Genomic DNA, 17875 nt, shown 5'->3' on the forward strand with positions numbered 1-17875 from the left:
CACTTTAAAATAAATTTAGCAGTTTCAAGTTTTGTGCTTACTTTTTTCAGGAAACATGTTCTTAAAAATCAAAGTTGGCATTTTTTGGGGGGGTCGGTGGGTGGGTAGGGTGAAAGTTGCTCACCTTGCCTAGGGCGCAAAATAGTCTGGCACCGGCCTTGACCGCCGGGCATCCATGGCCAGCCAGCCAGCCTCTGCCCGGCAGGGAATCAAGCGCCCGCCTCGCCTGCCGGGCTCAGCTCCGCACCCCGGAGATCAGTTGGCCCGCCGGCGGCAGCCCGGGCCACAGAGCGGGAGCAGGCGGGCGGGAGGGCGGGCGGCAGCGGCTCTCCGACGGGCCGGCGGCGGCATCAGCCTCTGGCTCGACGTGCTGCTGCCTGCCTGCCTGCCTGCCTGCCGCCGTGCCCCCCTCCCTCCGCACCGTGGCCGGGCGGCTCCGAGCCCCACGGGACCTGCGAGCAGGATGCCGCCGCTACTCCTGCGCGGCACCGCGTCCTCTTTGCGTCTCGCACCGCGGGGCCGCCCCGTCCGTCCGCCCGCTCCCGCTGCCCCGCACATGGCCGCGACGTCGTAGCTGCGCCTGCATTTACGTGGCGGAGCCCTGCAGGAGCGAGTAAACTGCGTCTCTTTGGGCGCGGAAGGCGGCGGGGGCGCACGCGCAGTGACTCGCCTGGCTCCGCCGCCGGGCTCCATGGCTGGAGCGCGGCGCTGGTGCGCGGAGGCCGGCAAGAGGCTCTCCGTCGAGGGCAACATCGGTAATGGGGCCCGGGGCGGGGCGGGTTAAGAAACGACCCCGGGGCGGAGGCCCTCCCTTCCCTTATTCCTCCTCTCGCCTGAAACCTTCTGCCCGTGCTGCGAGAAAGAGTCCTCTGCACATGCCTAGAGGCGCTCTTATTGCTTTGGTTGCGCTATGGCTGTTTCGGTTCAAACTTTATTTATTAGCAACAATGTCCCGCCCCATTTCAAAGGCTCGGGTGGGTCACGGTGTTCCACTTACTCGGGGTGGATTCTTGCATTGAGCCCCAGGGGGTTGGACTCGATGGGCTTATAGGCCCCTTCCAACTCTACTATTCTAGGATTCTACTTTCGCCCTATCACTGGCCACGAGAAGCCCGTGCAGGAAGATGCACGGGCTATGGCTATGGCGGGTCTCCAGGGAAAAAGACGTTGCTTCTGCCGCCGCCGCCGCCGCCTATGTACTTTCATGAGTGTTCGAAATGGATCAGATACATTCAGCGTGATTGTTACAAGAACGCTGTAAGGCAGGCTGGCCAGCGTCATCAGGCCTGTGTGGGGTGGGGAGGCTGAGAGAATCGCAGCTTGCTGGGGTCATGGGAGATTTGAACCAGTGTTAGTGCCCCGGCCCTTCTGCGCATTCTCTTAAGCTGCTGCTGCTGCTGCCATGTTGGCGGTGACACCGGCTCCTCCCTTTGGGCTTTGAAAACTCTAACCGAGAATGTTGGCTGATGGGCAGATGTGTCCTTTCCCCCTCCAGCCGTGGGGAAATCCACCTTCGTGAGGCTGCTCAGAAGAGCCTTTCCAGAATGGCACGTGACTTCGGAGCCAGTCTCCAAATGGCAGAAGGTTCAAGCGGCTGGCTCCCATCAGGTAGGAGTTGACATGTAAAGCACTCAAAGCTCAAAAGCAATTGAGCCGTTCCGTTTCAATAGCTTGCATCCAGTCAACTAGTTTGTGAATGCGCAGAACTCTTCTCTCCTATCTGTACCAGAATTCGGAGAGACCTGAAAGCTTGTCCTCCTACAAACAGTTCCAATAAATTTTATAGTTCCAATAAAAGAGAGTAGAGCTATTTGGGACCTGACACGCTTTTCTTTTGCGCAAAAAGTGCAGCCGCTCTCCTCGTTCTGAACATGAGCTGGTAGATTAATCTTGTGCTGGATAAAAGTGATCTCATAGAATCATAGAATAGTAGGTTTGGAAGGGGCCTACAAGGCCATCGAGTCCAACCCCCTGCTCAATGCAGGGATCCACCCTAAAGCATCCCTGACAGATGGTTGTCCAGCTGCCTCTTGAAGGCCTCTAGGGTGGGAGACTGAGCATCGTGACAGGGCCGCAACTGTTATCTCCCTAGTTGCATACATTCACAGGTCCCGAGTCACAGCTGGCAGCGACTTGCATGTGTTCTGTGAAGCACTGAATCTCTTATGTGCAAGAGGACTTTGAATATCAAAAGAGCCCTGCTGGATCAGGCCAAGGGTCCATCTAGTCCAGCACTCCATTGGCCAACCAGCTGTCAACCAAGTGGAACAAGTGGAACACAGGTGCAACAGCACTCTCCTGCCCATGTTCCCCAGCAACTGGTGTATATAGCTTACTGCCATTGGTGCAGCCCCACGAGACTTAGAAATGAAGAGTGTTTAAACATGCAATGGATTTGGCCTTTTCTGGTCTTTGTACATGTCCGGCTCATTTTTCAAACTGGCAATTGCAACCGTAGATGAAAACATTGTTAAAATTGTGGAACTTCCAAGGCTTTAGCATGGGTCTGTGAGCCAACAGAGCAACTTGAGGGCATGTGCCCAGTTGACAGCAAACCTTTTCTATTTGTTCCTCGCCTTCTGCTTTCTTGCAACTCAGCTGTTGTTTTTATGGCACTGTTAATGCGCGTCATCATGTGTCCATCACAGGGTAAGCAAACAAGACCCGCACCCGCGCCTTAGAAATGTACAGTAGAAAACTTGACTGCAGGGTGTGGAGGGGATGAAATCAGAGAGAGGGAAGCATCGGGGGGCGGACGCTGACGCGGGCGTGGTAACCCCGAAAGGATGTGACCGAATGCAGCTCCGCCCTTTCGTGGGTCTTCTTGCTGATCAGATAAGAATGAGCAGCAGGTCGGCCAAAAGAAGAAGTCCGCTTTTGAGGGCTTTGAAAGGGAAGAGCGAGGTGCTGTCAGGCGGGGCTTCAGGTGGGAAAGCCCAGGCGGAAGGGGCAGGGGGGGCGTGGGGGGAGCCATCTCAGCCATCATGGTGCCTCCTGCTGCAGGCTTTGGCTCTCTCACCGCTGAAGGCGGCTCCTTTTCCATCGGCTTATGAGCTGCTCTCGCCCACGCCAAAGAGGGGCTGGGAGTTTTGATCTGCATTGGACTCATGGGCTAGAGTGAGGCGTGCGGGGGAGGTCAGAGCATACAAGCGCTGCTGCTGCTGCTGCTGCCACCGCCGCCGCCTCCCCACCCCCTCCCCAAAGCACCCCCACTCTCCCTCTCCCCCTTTTCCGTCCTGCTTTTAAACCCGTGCCTGTGCGGTCACCTACAGGGCTCTCCTTCTCAAAGCTTTGGGAACTTGCTTCAGATGGTTTACCAGGATCCCCCTCGGTGGTCCTACACCTTCCAGACCTACTCGTTTCTGAGCCGGCTCAAAGCCGAGCTGGAGCCTCTGTCAGTGACGCCCCCGACGACGCCGGAACCTGTGCAGCTTTTTGAACGATCTGTCTACAGTGATAGGTATGGAGCCCGAATTCTGCGCCCCTAGTGTGGATCAGGGCCACCTGTAAAGAGAAATGGGGAGATTTCCCCTCTTTAGAAACAACCTTTGCCCCTCTGAAATGGTTCTGGTGTATGTGGTGCCCCCTCTCAATGTGCAGAGTGCGCTGCGATGCCTTTGCTTATTGCCAGCATGCTGTTGCTGCTACGTTCCACTTAGAAGCAGAGTCACTGAGCTTGGTGGCGCGTTTGCCACGCCTCTCCTTGGTGGCGAGCTCAGCCTGCAGGCCAGAGGGCAAAGTTCCAGGCCCTCCTCTGCTCCGTGACTGCTGACCCTGCCTGCACTGCTGGCTTTTGGGTTTCCTGGTGCTTATGCAAGAGGAGTTTCTCAGAGTTCCTCTAAAGTCCCACTTAGCCTCCTGTTAGGGGGGAAATTTGCCATGAGAAATGCAAAACGCTCAATCGTGTGCCGGGATGGGACCTCACCATGAAGTGCAGGGCTCTGAGCAGTGGGCTATGTGTCCCAAGCCCTGCAGATAAAGCTCCTCTGTCCTAGCTTTTATCAAGCCTCCTGCTGTGGGTAGTTTGGATGCTCCCAAACTCCCCCACAGACCTGCTGAGGAATGTTGCCAGCATTTGTCCGGGGCCAACAGCTTTACCCCACTGAGCTGGGGGAGGGTTCAGTTCCCCAGACAGGGAACGTGTCAGGTAAGCATCTTGTTAACGGATGAGTGGTTTGCCCTGAGTTGAGACCGGCAGGAAATCTCAGATGCTTTCAGAAGGATGTTCTCAGTTTGCATTCAGAAATGAAGGGGAGGTTAGTCTGTACCGAATGGAGGGGGCTGTTTTCTTAGCCATTAAATGCAGCCACGCCGTCGATGCTGGCTTTACTGGGCACAAGGAAACCCCCACCGGTGGGGGAGGGCCTCCCTTCTTCTCCCGGACCCGGGGCCGTGTGCGGTTTTGGGTGACTTACGTGACTGTTGCTTCAGGGAAGCTGAATTGGCTTGTCCTCCCCCAGGTATGTCTTTGCCAAAAATCTCTTTGAGATTGGCCACCTAGCTGAGATTGAGTGGGTCATCTACCAGCAGTGGCACAGCTTCCTCCTGCAAGCGTTTGGGGACCAGATCGACCTCCATGGCTTCCTTTATCTCCGGGCACCTCCTGAGGTAACTGAAAATGCAGCTAGCGGTTGGACTCTATGTGCATCGGCTGCATTCCAAGCTGGGGTTCCTCCCCCCGCCCCTTAAGGGATGCTTATTTGCTCTCCAGGCTCCTTCTGTATGTGTAGGGAAATGCCTCATCCCTTCCTTGGCCCACGCTCTCCGTCTTGTGCCCATTCCGGCTGCTCTCAGGCTGGAGATGCCCACAAGGTTCTCCAAGGGCAGGGCTTAGAGAATCATTGTGGGGTCTTGTTCAAACCTGCCTCAAAGGAGGTGAGCTTTACAAGCCCCCAAATTATTCTCCTGCTCAAATTAAAACTTTATTTATTGATTACATTTATATTCTGATGTGGAAACCAAGGCAGCATACATAATGTGAGGTAGGTTGGGCCGAGTGTCTGTGACTCGCCCAAAGTCCCCCAGTGGGTTTCCATGGCTGAGTGGGGACTAGAACCCGGATCTCCCGACTCCCAGTCCGACACTCCAGCCACTACACCACACTGGCTCTCAAATGTAAGCTGGTTTCCCCAACTGCTCAGTTTTCCCATCTCAAATGTAATGGAGCAACATAGATTTTTTGTAGGCGCAGAAGCCTTTGTGGGGATCCCATGAAGTTGGGCTCCCCCTGTTCTGGGGTTTGCCCTTGCAGTGGCTGAATTCTTCACCCATTTAATGTGAAGAAGAGAGGGCTCGTTTTCCTGTCCCTTAGATTAGACCAAAAAATGGTTTAGTTCTTCCAGTTTTGGGGGGAAATCTCGGATTGTTTTGGCAGCGTTTCTGGGCTGCCTCCTCCTCCTCCTCCTCCTCCTCCTCCGACTGTTCTCGCCTTCGGCTTCCCTCCCACAGCCTCCCAACCATTCCCCGCCCTCTTCCAGTCTCCACTTTTAGTTCCTCCTGCTTCCTAGTCTTCTGCTTTGGGCATCTATCGTATCCCTGGTTCAGGGCCACGTGGACATGGGAGGCCTCTGGGACAATCAAGTTAACAACTGTACTCCTGTGGAGGCCATAAAGCCCAGGAAAAGACTTGGGGCAGACCACGAGGGCGGGCGGGGGTGCGTCACAGGGACCAGTGCGCCCCCAGACCCCTTCCGTGGCGCCTGCCAAGGTGCCCTCCCTCTCCCGCTTTTAAACTCACCCACCCCAAAACCGTTTCTTACCAGCAACTGGGATTACTGTGTTCTGTGCTCTTACTCCATGCATTGAGGCCTCTGCCTTGTATTCGGTCTGTTGGGCAGGTGACGTCTCTTTTGCCATGCCTCCCAGGGCAGCCATTTTATGGTGGTGCCCAGGACAGTTTCTCCATTGCCAAACGTGCCCATGGCCTCAGCAGGTTGCCTCCCTCTGGGCTAGAGTGTGCGCACAGCACCGAATAGATGGAGCTGGGCTGAAAAGCTATGTTAGGGTGGTGCAAGCCCTGTTTGTCAAATGGCTGCATTCAACGAGCTGTTGGAGATGCCAGTCAAGCTCAGTTTGTTATTATTATTTATTTATTTATTTATTTATTTATTTATTTATATAGCACCATCAATATACATGGTGCTGTACAGAGTAAAACAGTAAATAGCGAGACCCTGCCGCATAGGCTTACATTCTAATAAAACCATGATAAAACAATAAGGAGGGGAAGAGAAAGCAAACAGGCACAGGGTAGGGTAAACAGGCACTGGGTAGGGTAAAACTAACAGTATAAAGTCAGAACAAAATCAAGTTTTAAAAGCTTTAGGTTTGGACCAGAACTGGGCTGCATGGGAAATAAATAATTAAATCAAGATTCCTGTGTTAGCCCAAATGATCCACTCCTGCAGGAGGCTGCTGACTGCATCTCTGTCTGAGTTGTTGCTCTTTCCCGGCTTGGCTTCTTTCCTTCCAGTCATGCTACGGTCTTGCTGTGTCAGGTATCGTCATGGGGTCGGTCTAGTGCCTTCCCTTTGGAGAGTCTGACTGGAGGGTCTGGGCAACCCCCAAATGATCCACTCCTGCAGGAGGCTGCTGACTGCATCTCTGCCTGAGTTGTTGCTCTTGCCCGGCCTGGCTTCTTTCCTTCCAGTCATGCTACGGTCTTGCTGTGTCAGGTATCGTCACGGGGTCGGTCTAGTGCCTTCCCTTTGGAGAGTCTGACTGGAGGGTCTGGGCAACCCCCTTTCCAACTAGCGGGAGGCAGGCTCGTGGTAATAGTGGCTGGCGAGGGGCGGGAGGAGGGCCAACGGCAGCATAGGGTCCTCTGGCGCCCCGTGTAGGCTGCGGCAGGAGGCCTTCCGCGAGGCAGGCGTGGCACGTGCCTCCAGTTCTCCCCTGGCACAGCGGGAAGGGCCGGCGGTGCGGGGCCACGGTGCTGTTTGGCCTGGTGAGCGAGTGCCCTCCCCCTTCGCAGGTCTGCATGGAGAGGCTGCGCCGGAGAGCGAGGCCCGAAGAGGAGGGCGTCCAGCTGCGCTACCTGGAACAGCTGCACGCTCAGCACGAGAACTGGCTCATGAGGAAAAGCACTGTGTGAGTAGCGGGAGGGAAGAGCCCAGGCTGCCTTGGGCCGTTGCAGGCCTTCCCTGTCTGCTCCCTGCGCCTGAGCCGCTGCCGCCGCTGGGGTGTGGGCCTGATTCTGACCCCCCCCCCCGGGGAGGGCGATTGGCTCAGGCAGCTTCTGGGGAGCCACGTGGCCCGTGTGAGCCCCTGCTGCAGCCCCTGTTCAGTCCTGCACGGAAGAGAGGAACACCTGGCCCGGCCGCCATGGCTCTGCCACCTGGCAAAGGTGTCACTGGGCAGTGATGGCGCATGGCAGCAAGGTCTGGAAGGAGCCCGGGTGATGCGCCAGGGCAGGCGGGTGGGCGGGCGGGCGGGGTGAGCCAGCCAGCCGGCCACCAGCTGGGAAACCAGAGTTGGGCAGGAGGGTTGGGAGACAAGTCCTGGGAGAAGAGGGAGGCAAGAGGCCGGCGCAGGAGGGAGAGGCAATGGAGGCGGAGGCCGAGTGGTGGGAAGAGGCACAGGGCAGGGGCTCTGGAGCCGACCGAGGGCAGAGGCTTGGATCTGTTCCTGGGCTGCCCCAGGGGGCGGGGCAGGGCACCCTGGGCCCAGGAATCCTGAGCCCGGGCGAACATGCCTTGCGGCAGCCCCATCCCTCCCCTGGCACCTGGCTTCATTCTCTAAGCAAGGAGGTGCTGGACACGTTTGCAGAGCTTCCCCTTGGTCCGACGGAGCTGATAGTGGGCCGTGGCTTCGCCCGGCTTGCTTCACGTGGCAGGTCCTGCCCATGGCTGCCACAAAATGCACTTACTGAAATGCTGGTGTGGACAAGCAGTTGTGGGCTGTGGGCCATGCAAAGACACGGGTGGTGTGATTTCCACCCCTGCCCCTGCTTCCTGCCCCACCAACACCCTTAACAAGCTGCCTCTTGCCTTTCGTGGGCCCTGGGTTGCTCTGGGATTAAGCCATTGTCGCACTTGCATTCGTATAAATCCTAGCAAATGTATGTTCTCATTCTGCATGCTTTTTGCTGAGCACAATATTTGGGTTTTTGCAGCCCAAAATAGCATTTGCCTTTCTTGCAGCCATATCGCACTGTTAAATCATAACATAACAATATGTTATGATTTAACATATTGAAAGCAGTTAATTTATATTATCTCAGTAATCCTTATATTAAGCTGCCAGGCTGAGCACTTAATTTTTGCTTTTATTTTTTCACAATTTGTCTAATAGTTCAAGAGCATTAAGTGTGAATTCTAATCTATTGTTGTGCCCATAATACCAGTTGGGGTGGGTGGACGTAGGGCCTAAAGCTGAGAGAGGGTTTACAACAAACCTCAAATGTTGCCCACTGATCATAGAATGGAAATGAAGTTAATCTATGAGATAATTGAAAACATGTGCAGAGGAGATCACTCAAGGAAGTGAGCCAAACCACGAACTGCAACTGAAGCCAATGTAGATTTTATAGACAACTAATCCGATAGAATACTTTTTGCTCCCACAGGGTCCATTCTGAAAACTTAAGAAATGCTCCAGTCCTGCTGCTTGATGTGTCAAAGGATTTTGAGAACGACCCAAATGAACAAGGGAAGCTCATGAGCCAGGTAAGGCGATCCCAAGGTCAGGTATTTCTGCCTTGTCTCCTATGACATACGAATGCTTTCGTATAACATCGAAACTCGAATATTCTTACATCAGATTAAAGGTGGCCCAGCCCAATAAGCTATCGATCTGCCTAATATTCGCTGGACCTACCATGGCAGTAGCTGATCAGATGCAGTTACCTGGGCGTTCTTTAAAGCGCTGTGCCCTTTTTCACAGGTGAAGGCTTTCATGAAGACGCTCCCCCCTGAGGCCTCGCCCTCTGCCTAACTGAGGATCTCGTTCCAGGAGCCGCTGACTCTGCTGGCCATAAAGAGGCCAAGTGAAAAGAAGTGAACCTCTTTCGGTCCTGGAAGGTGGAAACCGCCTGGAGTTAAGAGTTGAGGCGGGCCAGAGATGCTCCCTTTTTAGGGCCTTTCTTCACAATGCCTGCAAGGAAAAGCAGCCCTCCTCCCCAGCGCCACCACGATCCCAAAGTGATCTGCAGAGCCAGCTTGAGCTGTAGCGGGTGGTGATGGCACAGGTGAAGGGCTGGGAGCACCTCCGCGTGCGCTGGGCCAGGCCAGAGGACATCACCCCCACCCCCACCCCCCACCGCCTGAGCAGCCTGGGATCCAGCATGTCCCGCCCACGAGGCCCCACTGCCCAGTTGATCAGCGGGACGGCAGGGAAAAGGCCCTTCGCAGTGCTGGAGCAGCATTGACCCTGTTGCTGCTTCCGTGCTGCCGATGGGGCCAATGAAGCAGCAGTCCGCAAGTGGCTCTGAGGCAACCGACTCCCAGGGCCGCACTAGGAGCAGGAGTGCTGAAGCAGCTGGGCTCCCGGCCCCGCAGGACCTAAACGGACATTCCCCCCTGACGTCCCGGATTCGGGCCCTGGCGGATGGACCCAACTCTCCCTCCACCAACTCTGGCTGCTTCGTTTCCTCCGGGGGGCCGGGGGAGGAGCCTCGCTAGTTTTCCTCTGCCTGCCCTCAATCCTTGCTGCCTAGCGTGGCATGGAGTGGTGGCGCAGCTGTCTCGTGCACTATAAATGTATGTATGTAGGTACTGAAAGAGTTCTGGGACCAGCCAAGGGGTCTGGAATGTGCACCGCCTGTGAGAGGTTGCAGAATTAGTGCACAGTCTTTGCCATTGCTTTGCACACCAGAAGAAGCTGTGGAGAAGCTTGTCAGACCTGCAACTTGCATATGAAGGAGCTCTTCTCCCAGCTGCTGCTCTTCCCCTAAGACACGAGTCTCTGTGCGTAATGAAGGCCTCCTGGGCTCTGTATCCTTGCATGGTGAAATCCCAGGCATGTTGTGTCTGATGAGCCAGGCGCTTGCCAGAATTCTATAGATCACCCTTCTCCAGCCTGATCCTCTCCAGATGTTTTTGACATCAACTCACATCAGCCCCATCCAGCATGACCAATGATTAGGAATGCTGGGGATTGTAGGTCAAAAAATTTGGAGGGCACCAGGTTGGGGAAGGCTGAAGGAGGCTGTGACTCATGCCTAACAGTTTGCAGCATTTAGTCGAGACTTCCGAGATCTATTTGAAGGTATCTTGTTTTTCTACTTCTGTGGCACCCTTAGAAACCTTGGGACAAGCCCATTTCTGCTGCTGGGCGACACCTGGGATGACGCACCTGTTGGATCCCCTGGCTGGGGTGGTGGGAGCTGCAGTCCGATGTCTGGGGAGGGGGAGCACACATGTTCTCACCCCTTGGCTACATCTTACTAGCATCGTCGCTGTCGTGGAGGCCTCTTAGGTGGGCCTCGTGAGGAGTGTGCTGTAAGCCATTGCTACTCATGGCGGGGAAGTAGCAAGAGCAGCGTGTGCTTTGTGGGCGGGCGGACGGTAGAGCTCCTGACTCCTCAATAGGGATCTTCGCCAAACTCAAGTCTGGATGTGTAAGAAAGCAAATGCCAGAATACTAGTGGTGGGACCTTCTGTTTGGGGAAGGGCGTAAACAGCTGAGAAAATGCAGGAGCCGGGCGGGTGGGTTAGAGCTTCAGGTCGATCCAGGTGTGTTTCTTAGGGTGCAGCCCTGTGCCTGCGTGCTGGGGAGTGCTGGGCATTGAAGCAGCACTTTTTTCTTTTTAAACATGCACAGGATCTCGCCCCTTAAGCTTGGTTTCACTGGTACCGTCAGCATCTACTGCTGCTGCAGATGGAATTGTAGGAACTGCTTCTCGGGCTTTGCCTACTTGAGGTTCTGTTACATGCAGCTGGCATTTTCTGTAATCATGCAAGGCTGTCATGTGCCTTCCATGTTATTCTGAATGGTGTGGTTGCTCTTACATAAACATGCACCTGGTCAAAAATGCTTGGAGGGGTGTGGGAGCAACCGCAGAAGTGATGCCAGCCATGCAGCCTCAGACCACGGGGTTCTTGTCAACAGCTCCAGGTTTTGTACTTTAGTGTGTATTTTAAAGATTCGCTGCATCGGTAAACTCTTTTCGTAGTGGAATCCTCCAAGCTATAAAGTGCTGTATTTAAATTAATAAATTGAATCCCTTTGAAAATATCTTGGTCTTGTTGCATTGGTGAAGGTGGTGGAAGAGGTTAGGACTGAAAAGTGCAATGTCTCTGGTGCTGATTTATTTTTGGTGAGCTCTGGCAGTTCTGTTGTTTAGGGAGTATAAGACGTTTTTATCTCAGGATCGCCTGCATTTCTGGGCCACTCTGGTTATTTACAGTGCTGCAATTGTAGAATTAACAATACAGTCCTGTGCCTGGCCCTATACTGTGTCTTGCTCCCAGGTGAACTGTGATCCAATGTGTAAGGCAAAGCAAAGACATGCTTGCCCTTGCACGTACGTGTGGCAGAAATGTGTGCACTTGTGGCTGATCCAGGCTCCCGGGGAGAGGAGCAGTCTTGTCTCTCAGAACGCTAGATGGGAGGCAAATGATGAGACTTACTAAGTAATCTACAAAGCTTTTATTAAGCAACAAACATCTCTTCAACCTGAATAGAGTCTACCTGTTTGAAATGACCCCCTAGGCAAAACTATGCAAACTAAGCAAGACAATTGTCCCTTCAAGAAGAGAAAAAAGTTACTTCTCAAATGCTCGTAACTTCAAAGCACCTGGTGTGGTGGTAGGTTCTGGTGTAATCTCTCTGCCTTTCTCACGGCTTCTTCACGCACCATGCGTTTCAGCTTCTTGCATCTTTGCTGATACACAGATGCCCACCATTGGGCATTCCTCCACCATTGTTGCTCATGTGATGGTGCTTTTGCTGGATGCCAGAGTGACATTAGCCAGACATTCCATTTTGATGTCTAGCAACTAAACTGAGATAGGCTTGCTGGTGTTTGCCAGGTTTCTTCTAAAGCTCTTCCAAGTTGTAAGTGCATCAGAGAGGCCCAGGCCGTTCATAGAACCATAGGAGTTGGAAGGGGCCATGGAGCCCAACCCCACGTGCACCATGCAGGGATCCAGTTTAAAGCACCCCTGAGAGATGGCTGTCCAGTCTCTGCTCGAAGACCTCCAGCTGCGGAGAGCCCACCACCTCCCCAGGCAGTTGGCTCCCTTGCCTGACTGCTCTGGCCATTAGGGAACTTTCCCCAATGAGCAACCAAACTCTGCCTTTCTGTAACTTAAGCCTATTATTTTGTGTCCTCCAGTTTTGGATGATAGAACAGGTTGTGGCTCTCAAAATGTACTAAAAGTGTAGGAAGCAAACGTTTAAGTGTTTTCAAAACAACACAGGCGTATGGGCTGAAGGCACATTGTCCCTACAAACGGTTATAGCCGGTAGCCAGTGAGTGTTTGTGTGGCTTACAGAAAGAAGCCGGCAGTCAGTACTTCTCTGTTTCACACACTACACAGAGCAGTTTTGCCTCCGTGTCATGTGTGAACACAACAAAGAGCCAGTCAAGGCCAGCTCCTAAAAAATGTACTTGTAAGATACAAACACATCACATTCATGCTTTGAAAAGGTACAGATATACTGGGTACATTTCTTAGGAGCAGAATCCCCAAATTCCAGAAATTTCGCCTAGTGTTTGAGTTTTGGAAAACTTGTGATTGATCATGGGAGAAGAAGGCTGGGGCTCTGTAACAACGTACACATTTATTGTGGCAGAGGCACTGTCAGGCCAATACTTGAATTGCAGGTGCTGGGGATGTAAAACTTCATCTAAGCACTATGAGGGAAGTGGCAGAGGCCTTGCGTTTGATTTTCAATCAGCATCAACGAGATACCCCCCAACAGCGCCCGTGCACGTCAGGGATCACGTTCCCCCGCTCGCCGCCTCTAGCAGCCCAAGTGTTTGCACAGTGGACAGGCACCCCCCGCCCCGCCCTGCCCCGCTTCTCAGTGAGGTGCTGGACCTCTGCCTGGGCTTGACGCTTCAAACCATGCTTCTGAGTCAGGCAGACCCTAGCCCCAACTAGCCCACTATTGTCGACACTGACTGGCAACAGCGCCTGTCCAGGCTGGACCCTGGGGCTGCCTGCTGCACGCAAAGCGGCGCAGAATGGCTGCCTTCGAGGCCCTTTGCAGGCCGACTGGGGACAGGAGCAAAGCCCCACCGCGTTCGTGGAGCCCAAAGCGTGCGCTGCTCCCGAAGGAGGCCGTGGGGCCTGGAGGCGGGGGCGCAAAAGGAAGGGGCGCCCCCACGCCAGAGGCCCGAGCATTTCTCAGGCCGCCACTTTCTGGAACGCCACGAGTCACCATCTACCCCGGGCAAACGCTGCCACCCCGGGACGATACCTCATTCACCCGGACCCGCGCGTCTCCGGCAGCGACCGCACTGCAGCTACGCGGGCCGGAGGTCTCTGGACGCGTCTCGCCCGAACCCGCAGCGAGACACGCCAAAGGCCGGCGAGGGACCCATTGAGCCCCCCCCCCCCGCCGCCGAGAGGGCCAGCAAGGGCTTCCCTCGGGGGCGCCGCCTTCCGTGCGGAGGATCGGAGCCGGGCTTGGGCGCAAGGCAGGCGGGCCTGGGCGGCCTTGTTGAGGCGGAGGAAGTCAGGGCGGCGCGAGCAGCCCCAACTTCGCAAGCGCTTGGAGCGGTCGAGGCGTGGCGGAGCGCGCACGTGCGGCAGTTCTCGGCGGCGGCAGCAGCGCCCATCCCCTCGCCCGCCACCAACTCTGCGCGCCGGATCGGGCGCTTCCCTCCGGGATCGCGAGTGTGCTGAGCCAGCTCCGCGTTTGGGCAGGCCGTGCGGTGGCCCGCCCGGCCCGCCGCTCACTTCCCGCGCCTCTGCCCAGCCTCCAGGGAGCGAGCGAGGGGAGGGCTCTTGCCGGGAGGCGCCTCCAGAACAAAGCCGCCGCCGCCGCCGCCGCCGCAGCAACGGGCGCTCCTGCCTCTCCCTCCGCCGCCTTCAAGACCCCTCCGCGCCAGCCCGCCTCCGCCTCCGCCTGCCTCGGCGAGGTCCGGAGACGGCTCGTGGTGCCGCTGCTGGTGGGCGCAGGGGCGCTTTGTGTGTGCTGGGCGGGGGCTCGGCCGGGGAGGCGCGCGTGAGGCTTGGCTCCGACCCGCCGCCCTGCCCGAGGGGCCGCCTCCCCCGGCGCCAGGCGCGCGTCTTCCTCGCCACAAAGGCCAGAGCAGGGAAGAGGCAGCCCAGCGACCGCGGGGCCCCGAGCCCGCTTCGCACGCGACGCGGGGAGGGGGCGGCCCTGCTCCGACTCTCCCCGGCCCCCGGCGAGACGATTCCCCTTCGCAGCGAGCTGGGCCTTCAGGCTCCCGCGGGGACCGTTCTCACGCAAGGGTTCAAGACACGTGTGCTGGCTGGGCTTGGACTGCAAGCGCGTCCGTTGGCCGGGGGCTTGGGGTGGAATTAGCTGGGTGAGGCGCCTGTGGCAGGAATCGGGGCCTGAAGGCTGCAGGGGTGGGGAGAGTTTCTCAGCCCTCCTGCGAATGCCCTGCCTTGGACCACCTGCCCAAAGCGGTTTGGCCTCCAGGATGGTTCCCTTTCAGGACATCTCTGACCTCTGTGGTCCTAAAGACCCCACTATTTCGGTGACCAGCACCCTGAGAAGAGAGAGAATATTGGGGGAGAAAAACAGATGAAAGGTGGCAAGGAGCACATGGCAAGTGGGCTTATTCAGTGACCCAGAGTTGTTTTTCCAGACTCTCTAGCATCCTTCGTTCTAAAGAGGCAGCGAAGTCTCCTCTTTGCGTCACGGTTCGGGCATCACAGCTGCCCTTTGCCAGCGCAAAGCCATGGAGAAGATCCAGTTAACCGCATCGCTTAGCGCTGTGCTGAAGGATGGCGGCCGCTACCCCGACCATCCCGAGATGCTGATGAGCAAAGCCAGTGGTGGCTTCCCAGCCGTGGCTGATGCTGCTTCTCAGTCTCGGAAGAAGCGCAGGCGCTGTGGCCACTGTGCCCCTTGCCTAAGGAAGGAGAATTGTGGGGCTTGCAGTCACTGTGTGAACCGAAGAACCAGCCACCAAGTCTGCAAGATGAGGAAGTGTGAAGCTCTGAAGAGAAGGAAATCGCGCACGAGGGAGGCGAGTATTCCTCACTTTGTTACATGGTGGTCTGTAGGAATGCACGTGACAGTGACTCCTGGAGGAGCCTGTCCTCCTCCTCCTATGGTGTTTCTCTTGTTGATGTGCTCAACTCTAGCAGATGAGCCCAGGATCTTTTCAGTATTAGAGAGGAGACACGTGGTCTGACTCCTGGATTGTACGCAGTTGCGCACATGACTCGTGGGTCGTGGCCCAGCTTCCTCTGTGTCTGAGGCGGAACTGTGGTTCAGGGGCCATCTGTGGTTCTTAGTGCGCTTTCAAATGGTTGGTGAGACCATGATGAAGAAGGTGGCGGACCATGCTGAAGAGCCGGAGGTTCCTTAGTCGTTCCTATTTCATCCGGGGTGTTGAATGCGAGGGCCAAATTCCATTTCAGAGAAGCTCTCTGGGGCTGCATTTCGGTGGTGGGCGGGGCTGAAGGCAGGAAGGGTGGGGCCAAAGTACTGGCATGTCAGTAGGTTAAGGCTTCTCCTGCCAGAAACTGAGGTGCATTTCAGCCTTTTAGAATGGGCAAATATTGCCCGAACGCCAGGAAGACACCAAACAATAGGTAGTTGTGGGGGTGGGGGTGGTTGGGGGAGGGAAGGGGTCATGGCCACCTGGAAAATCCCAGAGGGCTGGATTGGGACCCTAGGAGGTCCAGATTTGGCCACTGGGCCAAAGAGAGAAACTAGCTTTTAGTCCACATTTTAACGTTAAACTAAAAAGGCTGCTCGCCTTTTCTGCAAGCGGTTGCAGTGGAAGTGACAAAGAAAGGGAGGGCAATGAAGGCAACAGAGTGGGCCTTGGTTTGGATTCCCAAGTGGGACACACTGGGGGCTACCTGAGCATCTTCACTGCCTAGCTGCCATAAGGCCAGACGGCAAAGGGTCAAGCAAACTACTGAGGGATCCACTGCAGAAAAAAAAGTGGAAGAGCCACCACTCCCTGCCATTGTGAGGGGAACTGGGGGAGACTGCCAGAGGCAGCTTTCACCTGGGTAGAGGCACTGGCGCTACATGTTGGAGGCTTTGTGTAAAGAGGGGTGTCGTCTGATTACTCTCAGCCTTCCCCAATCTGATGCCCTCCAGATGTTTTGGACCAACTCCCATCAACGCAGCCAGCATGGCCAATGATCAGGAATGCTGGGAGGTGTGGTCCAAACACATCTGGAGGGTAGCAAGTTGGGGGAGGCTGGCTCCGATTCTGAGCCGTGAGCCTAAGATCTGCCTATGCTAAAGCCTGGGGGGGTAGTGCCACCTTCCTGGGGCTCTCCCTCTTCAGACTGCAGCTGGGGGCTCACATGACTGCATGCTCCTCTGTGAAAGGACATCCCTCCACCTGGAGAACTAGCATATCACGGGGAGTGCTAAGCTGACTCTTCTCCATGGCACCTCCTAGCTTTCCATGGACAGTGAGTTGTTGATGTGGCCGAGCATTCAGGAGTGTTATTGCGAGGGCTTTCCTGGGCACATCAGCCCTGAACGTCTGGACTTACCCTGCTGAAAAGCATTGGGCTTGAGGTGATGCAGGCCGACATGCAAGCCAAGGTGGAAATTTGTTCATCATTGACCAAACTGCCAGCATCATCTCAGCAGGCAGTTCGGCTGTTATGAACAAAAGTCCTTTGGGTTGAGGATCCTGTAGGTTGTGTGCCGTTGATTGCCCTTCCTTGTGCATTGGTTGAAGTTACTGCTCAAAGAGTACTTCAGGGATTAGGCCATCATAAGTGGCACCATCCCTCTTGGGCCCACAGCTGCTGCCGTGCCAGTGGAAGAACGGCTGTAAGTATTCTGCCCACAAGGTTGCATCACAGTTAGCAATCAAACAAGTAAAGTCCATCCCATTGGGAAGTGTGTCACGTGCATGATTGCTAAGCATGATCTAATAGCAAGCAACCTATGTGGGTGGAAACTGTTGACGGTTTTCTGTTATCAGCGTATGAGCGACTGCAGGACTAGCAGCAATCACAGCACTGCTACGAAGCTGCATATCTGAAGACTGGGCCCGGCTGAAGATGACCAGCCATCAAAGTTAATTTAACTGGACAGTTTGGTTGATGCTTGATTGTCTGAATAGTTCCATGACTGTTTGCACGTGAATTGATGCTGAAATTTGGCTGTGGGATGGCCCCCTTGCCCAGAGGCTTCTTAAAAAAGAGTCAGGCTCCATCTCTGCATGAAAGGTGGTTGGTTACAGGGAGCAGACAACTCCCCTGTTAAAACAGCTCCACTGGCTTCCAGTCTGTTTCCGGGCACAATTCAAAGTGCTGGTTATGAACTATAAAGCTCTATATGGTTCGGGTCCAGGTTATTTGAAAGAACGTATTCTCCCTTATGAGTCTGCCCGTGCTTTGAGATCTTCTGGAGAAGCCCTTCTTTCAGTCCCACCTTCTTCACAGGCACGCTTGGTGGGAACATGGGAGAGGGCCTTCTCGGTGGCTGCTCCGGTGCTCTGGAACTCTCTTCCCGGGGAAGCTAGGCTGGCTCCCTCCTTGATGGGCTTTCAGAAGCAGGCTAAAACTTTTTTGTTCCAGCAGGCCTTTGGAGAATAATCCAGCCCTCCATCTATGTTAATGTTTTATAATTTTGTTGTGTATTTTTTGATTGTTTATGGTTTTGTTTCCCTCCCCCCCCCCCATGTATATTTTAAACTTTGTAAGGCCACCTTGAGGCCCAGCATTGGGCAAAAGGTGGGATACAAATAAATATAATAATAATAATAATAATAATAATAATAATAATAATAATAATGGTGGCA

The 17875-nt window shown here is 55.0% G+C and overlaps 1 protein-coding gene across 1 annotated transcript; it reads left to right on the plus strand.

Moving 5' to 3' along the window:
* The first annotated feature begins 674 nt into the window (after positions 1-674).
* DGUOK (deoxyguanosine kinase) lies at positions 675-11175 on the plus strand. Its single transcript, XM_063139176.1, has 7 exons — positions 675-755; positions 1496-1608; positions 3273-3460; positions 4461-4608; positions 6974-7089; positions 8567-8666; positions 8884-11175. The coding sequence occupies exons 1-7, from the start codon at positions 692-694 to the stop codon at positions 8932-8934; spliced, it is 780 nt and encodes a 259-aa protein (XP_062995246.1). The 5' UTR covers positions 675-691; the 3' UTR covers positions 8935-11175.
* Positions 11176-17875: the final 6700 nt, after the last annotated feature.

Source organism: Elgaria multicarinata, chromosome 12, assembly GCF_023053635.1.
Source record: "Elgaria multicarinata webbii isolate HBS135686 ecotype San Diego chromosome 12, rElgMul1.1.pri, whole genome shotgun sequence".
Taxonomy (NCBI): domain Eukaryota; kingdom Metazoa; phylum Chordata; class Lepidosauria; order Squamata; family Anguidae; genus Elgaria; species Elgaria multicarinata.